The sequence below is a fragment of the Pygoscelis adeliae genome, unplaced genomic scaffold (genome assembly GCF_000699105.1).
Source record: "Pygoscelis adeliae isolate BGI_AS28 unplaced genomic scaffold, ASM69910v1 Scaffold155, whole genome shotgun sequence".
Taxonomy (NCBI): domain Eukaryota; kingdom Metazoa; phylum Chordata; class Aves; order Sphenisciformes; family Spheniscidae; genus Pygoscelis; species Pygoscelis adeliae.
In genome coordinates, this window is record NW_008824932.1 from 3,715,052 (window position 1) to 3,725,346 (window position 10,295).

The 10,295-nt window shown below is 41.8% G+C and overlaps 1 protein-coding gene across 1 annotated transcript in view; it reads right to left on the reverse strand.

The window, feature by feature from the left end:
- Positions 1-5,018: 5,018 nt before the first annotated feature.
- The window catches only part of WDFY1 (WD repeat and FYVE domain containing 1), a 31,186-nt gene continuing 25,909 nt past the window's right edge, over positions 5,019-10,295 (reverse strand). Inside the window, exons 10-12 of the mRNA XM_009325112.1 lie at positions 9,855-9,985; positions 8,678-8,786; positions 5,019-7,941 (exon numbers count right to left, since the gene is read on the reverse strand). Coding sequence (XP_009323387.1) covers positions 7,882-7,941; positions 8,678-8,786; positions 9,855-9,985 — 300 coding nt within the window. The 3' untranslated portion in view covers positions 5,019-7,881. The remainder of the gene's footprint in view (positions 7,942-8,677; positions 8,787-9,854; positions 9,986-10,295) is intronic.

Sequence of the window (10,295 nt, forward strand, 5' to 3'; positions counted from 1 at the left end):
CTGCCTGGAGGAAAATGCTCACATTCCTTTCTTGAGGGCCCTTTGAAAAGGCTTTTAAGCAGGCAAGCAGCTTTTTACTGCTACTGGACGTTGCATCCTCTTTGCTTATATTCCACTCTTCTAGCAACCTATCACATTCAGAAGTAGAAAATGTTCACACCGAGAGTTACAGTGGATTCAGTGAGCCTTGTGTGCCTACAGCTGCTGGTAAGAGCTTCTCTAGCTCCTAGGTGTAAGTTTGGGGGAGTTTGGGCATTATTTATTTGAAAAGAAGTCATTGCTAAAATGTCAGATGCCATGGACTGATGGAGTCCTAAAGCTGCAACAAGCTTCGTCTTAGGCCCTCCTAATCTCTGCAAGCTTTATGGACTGCAGAAGCTAATCCTGGACCATATAAGTAAAGCTATACATTCACTAATGATTTACAATTGATTGGGAAGTTATAGTCACGTACATTTCCAGGGAAACAAACAAATCCTGACAGCTCCAATTAAGAGACACAAACCACTGTCTAAAGAACAGCAGGGAAAGAAAAAAATAAGTGTGTCACTTCCTTCTAAAAAACTGCAAAAAAAACCCTCCTTCTGCAAAAACTCCCACCTTTTTATTGCAGAAAGAAGCCTTTTTCCTGACATTGAGTACCACAATAAATGAAGCAGAACACTGGCCATTTACACTGATTCTAGCCAGCACACGCCTCGGTGTCATTTTTCAGCACCTAAACTGAGCTGCTGCCGGGCACACAGAGCCACGGAGTACTTCAGGTAGGTAGCCCTGTGCAAACCGAGGAGTTCAGGCTGATGCACGCTCCACTTGGTGATTTTACAGGAGACCTGCTGTGCAGGTTTTTTTTTCCACTTGATACTAGGTCCGTAGGGCAAAGAGAAAACTTTAAAAGCCTAATCTAAATTCAGCTGCAGGAGGTAGCTTTTAATTGCACTTTGGATCAATAGAGAAGCAATCTAACACTTGCTCTTGGTGACTAGGCAGGGGTTTGTACTTCTCCAGATAATTTTCCCCTGCTTTTCGTGTGTTTCCTTTTCCTTATTTGCTCGCGCAAACTGGATTCTCTACAATTTAAGTGCAGAACAAAGCAGTCATTTCACTAGAGAACATATCGTATCATGTATCTGTGCCACAGGTTTTGGTACCTTATCAGCAGCAATAGCATGTTCAGTAAGTAGTCCCAACATTTAAGCAGTTTAAAGTACTAGAAAAGTGTTGAAAATAGCAGTCTCAAATCCTTATAGTCTGTACTGAAGCGATAGGTGTACACAAGTACTTAAAGGGTGTCAAGAAGCATTTTTTTTCACTTCCCAGCTGTATAAAACTAAGAGCAGGCCAAAAGGTAGACAGACATTAATAAAGCTCCATCCAGAATTCTCCTTCTATCAAAGAGAAAATGTGTTACTGTAGCCCTCTTGTGTTCAGTTGGATTAACAGCTATTAGATCCACAGCGTCCTTCCTTGCGACCCCTTAAATCAAGGCTCTGCGTGCTTTAACCACACTGCCATTCAGTTCTTTGCCCCCTCCACCTTCCCTCAGTTTCTTTCATGTTTTTCCTCTTCCCACCTTGGTTGTGAAATCTAAGCATATTCAGACCACGCTTCTGAAACGGCAGAGTGCTCAGTTGCTGTATTCACACCGTAAAACGAGAACTGCTGTTTTGGAGTAGGAGGACTAAAACATCCCTCGTTGCCTGTAAGAATGCTTATATTCCCAGCATTTCTTCTCCATAAAAGGACTGTAATGAACACAATTTACAGCCTTGTTTCCCTCTTTTAGATAATGCCTATGAGATCAAGTTTTAAATTGAGTGTCCCGCAGACACCATTTAGACATGTGCAACGTTTCTCCACCCTTACAGAAATCACCCCGACATTCTCCAAAACCTGCACGTACTATTGACAGTCCTGTTGATCCCAGACCTTCCCTGCCGATCACCAAGATTAAAAACCGGTGTCCACCACGTAGCTGGGACACTGCACAGTCAGGCTTGTAAGAGGTAGTGGCACTTAACAGTATTCTTTTCCAGCTTGCAAAGGCAGTAGGCAAACAGAAGAGCAAGTTACGGCTGCATTGCTGTGGGTGCTTAATGGGATGGAGTCTCCTAACTGAGGGTGAGGTAGTAGGTTGTTTCCTAAAAGACACTCACCTTCCACGTCTGCTGCCTCAGTCGTCCTTAATTCAGCCACTGCAAGACCGGTTCACTCTTAGAGATCAGGAGGCTCAGGCAAGCAGTTCAGTTGTGCTTCAAGAGCTGCTATCACCCGTCTCAAGGAGCCGAACTCCAACACGGACACGCTGCTGCAGAGGAAACCTGGAGAAGGAGCCATAAACTAAGAGAGAAAGAAGGAGAAATGAATGAGAACAGAGAAAAAACAAAGGACAGTACTAGAACAGAAAAATAGCTATGGCTTAGCAGCAACAACATCAAGGAATATTAGCAAGCAGTGCCCACTCTTAATCAGCAACAGAGGGGTGCACTCCAGTTCATGAAAACTTAGAGAGTTTCGGCAGATACACGCATACAGATTTTGAGAGCAGCAGAAACCATAAGGAAAACAGGCTTCAGAAAGAAAAATCAATATAGATAGTGAGAGTCACGCTATCTTCTTTATTTGAAAGGCAGCTATAGTAGCAAAGCTAGGAGCAAGTTAAACCCTATTCTGTGCCTTTCCCAATAAAGAAGGTAAAGGGGAGAAAAGCGTGCACCTCCATAACATTTGTTATTGCAAGCCAGGTTCCTGAAGAACAGGGTAATAGAAAGCATTTCGGAGGAAAAATGCAAAGACCACATCTAAAAATAAGGGCGGGAAATCCTACAGTCAACCTGTATTTCTACATAAATTTATCTTGGTTTTGATAAATGCTAAGAGATACCTAAGCCTCCGGGTGTCTCACAGAAAGCATGATTCATAGCACACCAGGGCCTTTGTAAACAAAATTGACAGCACGCACTTAGTAATTCAGTTACAACAGCTAGATGTAAGGCAACCCGTGGTATCTTTGTGACAAAAAGCAATTTAGGAATGAATGTACTAAGTATTCTGCAGACAAGCCAGTCGATCCCACCCAAATTAGGATAACACATCGAGAGCAAGTCAAAGAACATGGTTGAACTTCTCAGTGTGAGCACAGATTATATAGTAAAACTGCTAAGAGACCCTGGGCACGCAAGTCAGCTGGAGGGCGATCAGTTACGGCAACTCTGAGCTGCCTGTATGTTGGGGAGAAAAAGGCTCACGCTATAAAAGCAGAAAGCAAAGTTTCTAATGATCCCACGTATTTCAGTTTATCATTTGGTAAAATATATTTAATTTTATGAAAAATAAATTGTATACATTTTATTACTGATATTATTTTGAGACTTTCTTCCATTGCCAAAGGTTAAACACCAGTAATACTGTCTTTGCATCTGTTCAACTATTAGCTTTTACATATTAATAGAGTTTAGTAGACTACACACAGCTACCTAGAGACCATGCCCTAACTTCCTCCAAAGGGGCAAAAAGCTTTGCGGGATCATTTGCTGGCAGTCACTTAAGAGATCATTGAGAAGGCTTGCCTTACTCCCACGAAAGAAGCAGAGAAAGCCTTCAAAGGCCGCGTTGCAACTCACTGAAAGGTGGTTAGTTGATGACAAAAATTTTTCTTTTAAATGTTAAGCTGGCAGAAATTAATCATTTTTTGTAGGGTTTGATCACGGTATTTCAGTTAGCCAGGTCATTCAGCCCTGAGGACTTCGTCTACAGAGACAAAAAGCCTTAGAGAGCTTTCCTTCTGAAGTATGTAGCAGTAAATCTGATCAACATAAAAATCTGTCCCTTTCCTGCACCTAACGTGTTCTAAACCTCTCCGATGAGTGAAGTCAACACCACACCAGAAAACCCATTGCTAAGACCTGCCACACAGCCTGTCTGAAATTTAAATGAAGTTTTCGACATCAGGAATGTGAGAAGTGATCAACTACGCTTTCTCATTCTCATTTAGAAAACCAATACATGTATTTTAGTGCTTTCACTACAAGGACATAATTTGCAGTTCTCAAACATTTTCAAACTTAACTAATCTAGAGTTCATATGCCTTATTTAAAACATTCTCTAAGACAGTCTATGCAGACGGCTAAACAGGCTTTTCCAGCTACAGATCAGTTAACAGCTTCATCATTTCCAGTTTTTCTTGGAACTAGAAAACAGGGTATTTTGCCTTGGGAAAGGTGAGAAGTTTAAGCTGATCAAAATGAGATGTGTCTTGTTAAATAAAATTACAGTATTATAATACTGTAGTATACCACACAGGCTACTCAGCCACTCTTCAGAGGTGGAAAGAGTTTGTGAAACCCTTGCAGATTCCTTCTACTGCTCCTGAACACCCTCGGGAGCAGCGAGCTACACCACGTTAACAGGCCAACATTCAGGCATTCCAAGTGTTACAAAGCCAGCCAGTGCTGTATTTGAGCCTGTGAAGGCTGTGAGTAACTGGGAGGGATAAGGGTGCTTCCCAGCTTGTCCCCATCCTTTCTCTGTGAGAAAGTATCACGAGACAAGTGTAACCACCTCCTGTGGCTGCAGTTTGTCTCCTCTGTATATATCATATTGTAGACTCCGCTCATCTCATCCAGCATAAGTTAATATTTCTCTAATGCCTCAGACAGGTCCAAGGGATCTCGGGGAAGGGGTTGATCCTCTGATACTCTATGTTGTAAGAACCTTTGCAGATCTCTGAAGGGGAACCAGATTTACCAGGGAAGAGGTCTATACGAGCTAGCAAGCAGGACACAGGGTTATACAGCCCTAGCTGGGACCACGCAGCAGTCGGTTGTCTCTCAGCTCACTGGTTCGTCATGGGCCTTTATCCCCACTGCCGCAGCTCATTCAGCTCCGATACAACAGATCTGACAAGCTCGCCCTCCAACCTAGAATTTGGACATGGGCCATGTAAAGGAGGAGCCAGAGCATACAATGGGGGTTGTGCATTCACAGAATGGAAGAAAAGATGGATCATCCAAATAGACTAAGTGAGTATCAAGAAATATTTTATTGTACATGTAATCAAAGTTTAAAAAACAGACAAGAAGGAGCAAGGGACAGATTTATCTAGCATCTCTTAACTATGCAGGGTACAGAAATATAACTAGTAAAGAGTTAGCCCATATTAGTACCCTTTGCTCCCCTTCCTTGCCCCAGTGAAGGAGGTTATACAAGCGAGATTAGTAACGCTTCAAATCAAGCCTTCTCCGTAATTGCACACTTGAGCTGACATAGTTGAAGTATGTTCAGTTTCATGAGAGAGTATGTGCCCTCAAAATAGTTGTTTATAAACAAAAGCACTATCTCTTTAGTGGTTTGTAAGCATTACTCATTCAACACCAAAAGTATACTTAAATGACTAATGATTTAGCAGCCATAATGTCTTGTTATATCTGAACTGACACTATCTTTAAGTATATCAGTTATAGAAAATAGATTCCTTAGGTTTAACAATATGTAGTAGAGAATATATTACCTAGTGACAAAACCGTAACGTAAAGAAGCAGAGGAAGTATCCACAGGGAAAGGGGGGAGCTGCATGCTGAGCAAGGGGCGCGTTGTCTAATCAGAACTAAAAAAGCCGAAGCTCAGGAGTGCTAGCTGCAAAGGAGTTACACCTCAGTATCATTGGTGTAAATTTCAGAACATCTGGTTTGAAAAATATGCTATTCATCCCACATCTACATCAATCTCCCAGCTTAACTCATGACCCTAGATCCTCCTTACATACCACAGTAGGATCTTAAACAGTTCTAGCAATGTAACTCATGTTCTGCCTTACATGCTGCGAGGAGGAAGGCTTCCATTCTCTTCCAGAGCCAGATAGGAAGAAGTCTGAAAGTGAATGCAGAGCATTATGAGGGCTCATTCACCCCTTCAACAGCTCAGTTTCCTTCCTAATTTACAAGGGTGAAGGCCTTCGGAGCAGAAAGCTGCAATTTTTTTTCCAGTACAAGCTGATTTTCTCTCGGTAGCTTAGAAGTAAGCCTTCACAAAAAAAAAATGTAAGCTATACAGCGTGTAGCAAGGGATGAATCAAATCAGTGTGACAAGTGCTAAATCCCGAATTGAAGGCAAGACAAGTTTTGGGATTCCCACAAAAGAGGGATTTGTTCATTCTTCAGTGGCCCAATAAGCCTAGCAAATTAAAAGACTCTCTGCAAAACTTCCAGAGAAGGCCCATGGAAAGGCAGACAAAGCCAGATCCAAAATAACAGTAACTAACATATTCTGGATTCTAATGCCCTTTGGAGACTATCAGCTTTTTGGCTTAAAATGCAAGTGAATCACGACGTATTAACGGTACCATGATCTTCATCTATTTCAGCCTACAGCATGGTCTAATGCAGATTATTAGTGTCAAGTTACACACCCAGGACTTGAATTCACTAACACTCATAGCACCACTTGATTGTTGCTGTAAATAAAGACAGTTAACCCTTAAGTCCTCTGCCAGAGAGCGCCTACCACCTTTGATAGTTGTGCACCACCACCTATTCCAGGCCAGCTGACCTACCCACATTTTTTGTCCTCACACATATGCATCTGTTTTCAGAAAAATCTAAACAGCTCCAAGCTTAAACTCGGTGACATATTACCTTAGCTATCAAAGTTTCAGAATAAGTTCTCCTTACAGTGTTCAAATGTAGGAAATTCACACAACTGACAGACCAATTTATTAACAATATCTCACTAGTTATTTCCTGTACGTGCCAACTGCACAGTCATAAAAGCCTCCCAGCTCTTCTTCGTACTTCTCAGCTTTGAAACAAGAAAGGATCAATACAGATATCTCAGGATTAACAGACCTAGGTGCAGGGAAATAAACAGCTGTTCTGTACCTCAGTAATTATTGCTCAGTATTTATCTGCTTTAAGCAACACCAAGGCAGTATTTGAATTTATGCTGCACTTCAGCAGAGACAGGTTCCCTACCATTAAAGAAACATCAGCCTTTCCACAGGAAAAAGTCTCTAAAATTTAGCTGGCCATTTTTTCTTAGCCATTACATTTAACAAGGCAGATTTGCTTAGCTTCCCATTCTAACAGCATTATAGAGTTGTCAAAGTATATGGCTCATACCTACATCTGTCTTTAAAGTGGAGTAGCTGGGCTGCACAATTTCGTAAGAACTACAGAAGTTTGTCAGCTATGCTAAAACGCTACTTAAAGAGCCCAGAATTGTTCGAAGACTCACCAGCTACCTAAACAGAACAGTTGCACCACAAAAGTGGTTTCACTAATAACTGGACTTGAAGACAAGCACTACAAGAAAGCCAATAAAGGAAATCTTGTGTGATCAAAGGTGTTCTCTCACTGTCTCATCCAAAAGAAGCTACCTGCCACTTTGAAGTATCTCCTCCTTCCATAGGAATAACCAACATACCTTTTGGAGGCAGTTTAGACAGTGACTGCTCAAAAGTATTTCTACAGAACTGCTTTTTGGAAGAGAGAATAAGTTATCTTACTATTTGCACAAATTGAGTTTACTACACTCATTTTACTCTGATAATGTTTTAGCTACAAGGTATCTGTACAAGATACATCAGCAGAGATAGCACATTGTTAACACTACATATGTAAACCGAGAAACAACAGGTCCTTTCATCAAGGTGTCATATTGCAGGTAAGCCATTTTACGTTAGTCCAAGAGGCTGCGAAACTGCACTTCCGCACCACGGAGATTCCAACAGAAAAGCCGTGCTCTACAAGGGTGACCGTCCATCCTGGAACAGCAGCAGGAGAAGAATCAAGCAACCAGTGTTTGCGGTAATATTCTTAACAAGGATTCCATTCATTCGGTGCATATTGCTGTACATAAGGTGCATAAACCTGTCAGGTATGAGATCAGCGTGAAGAGAAGCCAGTTGCAAGGCTGCAACCAACTACTGGCGTCATGTCCCAGATCTGGAAGAAAATATTGTGGAGAATTACACGGTATTATTATAAGACCGAAGAGGTATTTCTGCAAGAGGCATAGAAGGAAACATAAAGACCTCCCTGGACACAAGGTAGCTAATCCTGTTTAAACGGTACTTGAGGAAAACATCATAAAGAGTTACACCAGCCTTATAAAACAACAGCCAAACTTAGGGCTCAAGAGAGTCTTCTAGCAGTTCTCTGTAGGTCTGTTTTAAACAAACAGCTATGCAGTTTGTTATAAACATGCCTGCAGAAAAACAGGGACAGACTGGAACAGTCTCAGTTCTGACACGCATGGCGGATGCATAGCTTAAGCACAGCAAGATTCTACATCAGTCTGATTTCCATGTCACCGTCTCATAACCAGGGCTTTTAGTGGCAATGCTCCAAGAAGCCAGGGAAGCTCAGAGTAAAGGAAGCCTGCACGTTTCATCACGTCTGTGTCTTTAAGGCCGCTGGCAGATTCTCCTACTGCTGATGCCTGCTTTGTTTGTCCAGAGGACACCAACAGTAACCAGTTCTGAGAGCTAGACTCCATACGATGGCGTGACAAGTCATTTCCTCATTCAGCTGCAGGAAGAACAGCCTGCAACAAATACTATTCTTGCTGCCCACAACAGTTAGCTTTGTAGCAACAGTTGTCAGAAAGAAAAAAGTATATACAAACATTAGTTCTCTATTAAATATCTCTAATAAATGCGGGCAAGAGGTACATGAATACCTTCACAATCCGGTCGCTCCCACAAGTCACCATTAGCCCTCTGGAGATGTCCATGGACATGTGTGAAATGTTGTGTTTTCCTTCATGAAAGGTTGCCAAGGAAGTACGGCTGCATGAGAACAATTCAAATGAAAGCCAGCGATCAGATGAAGCTCGATGGCATTGTTATAGCAGTGCAAAATAAACTTACAAGAAAATTAAGTTGCTCAAGTACTAATAAATCAGTCTGAGAACTGCAGTGCCATATTAAAGGGGACAGCATTAAATTAGCGAAGTCATGCTAAGGCATTGCTTGTGTAGTTATACGGGTGTGATATTTCCTGGCCTTCTGCAGCCTGACTGTTAATAATACTAGAGCAGAAGTGGGACACTGCATTAGTAAATAATTCTACTCTTGATTATAAAGTCAAGCTCAGCTACATTTTTTCCTGCTGTCTATAGTGACTCAACTAGGGCACAGCACTTCCCTTTTTCAAAAAACCCCAAACAAACAAACAACCCCACCAACCAAAAAAACCCAACAAACAACAACAACACAAAACAAAACAAAGAAAAAACCCAAACACCCCCAAAATTGGCATCTGATTACTTTGGTCCTTTAGCACTCCAGGTGTCCAAGGAGGTGACAAGAGAGTGAACAGTGAAGTGCTGTTCATATCAAGATAAAAAGGGGGTTCCTTCATTGCCAAGAAGAGTTTAATGAGACAGTAAATTATGTTTAACCCAATTTGCTTGCACAGGGAAAATAATATTGGGCTGTGAAGAACATTCCCGTTGAAAACAGTTTTCAGTAAGTGTACATGAACTAATGCACATACATCCTGGCAGCTGTGATGCATTGTCAGGCACCCATTTAGCAATTTTAAGCACCATCAATAGCCTTTACCGAAACAGAAATCTTGAGACAAATATGTTTCAACTCTAGATCTGGACTCATGGAAGAGAAGAAATAAAGTGGATAAAAAAGTTGTAATACCACATCTGATCCAAATCAGCTTGCAGAGCCAGTTGAGGGATCTCTGCCATTGTAGCGCTTTGAATACCCAAGGCAAAGGTGGCCTATTAGCAGAGAGTCACCTCAGCGTGTTTGTGTAGCATCATGTGTGGATGTGGAGCAAGCACAAGCGTTTCTGCACCTCAGCAGTATTACTTTAATTTATTCCTCCTTAATACTCACTCTTCATCCTTGATTGACTCAAAACAGGAATCACAGACACGGACCTGGAACTCAAATCCCATGATCGGGTAACTTGACCGTTTGGTACTGCACTTGCCACACACTGCTTGCCCACATTTTCTGCAGTGATGCTTCATGGAGGAAGAAGAAAACAACCAAACAAAAAAAATCACTATATTGTGCCACTCAACCACCTTACCAAGTGCTCACTGAACAACAACAAAGCTTCTGTTTTGCAACCTGTTAGGAAGCCTTCTGTTACTGCAACCAAGGACTCTAGAGTTCTGAACAGTCTTCTTGGCCATTAATGGGTTTACCTCCATATTCTCCCTGTCCAGCCTCTTCTCCTTTTGCAAGCTCCTTCTGGGAGCAGGGGAAAAAGAGGGTTGAACAAGCAACCAAGGGAATAACAGTCTAAGAAAGCCAGAAACAGATGAGCGT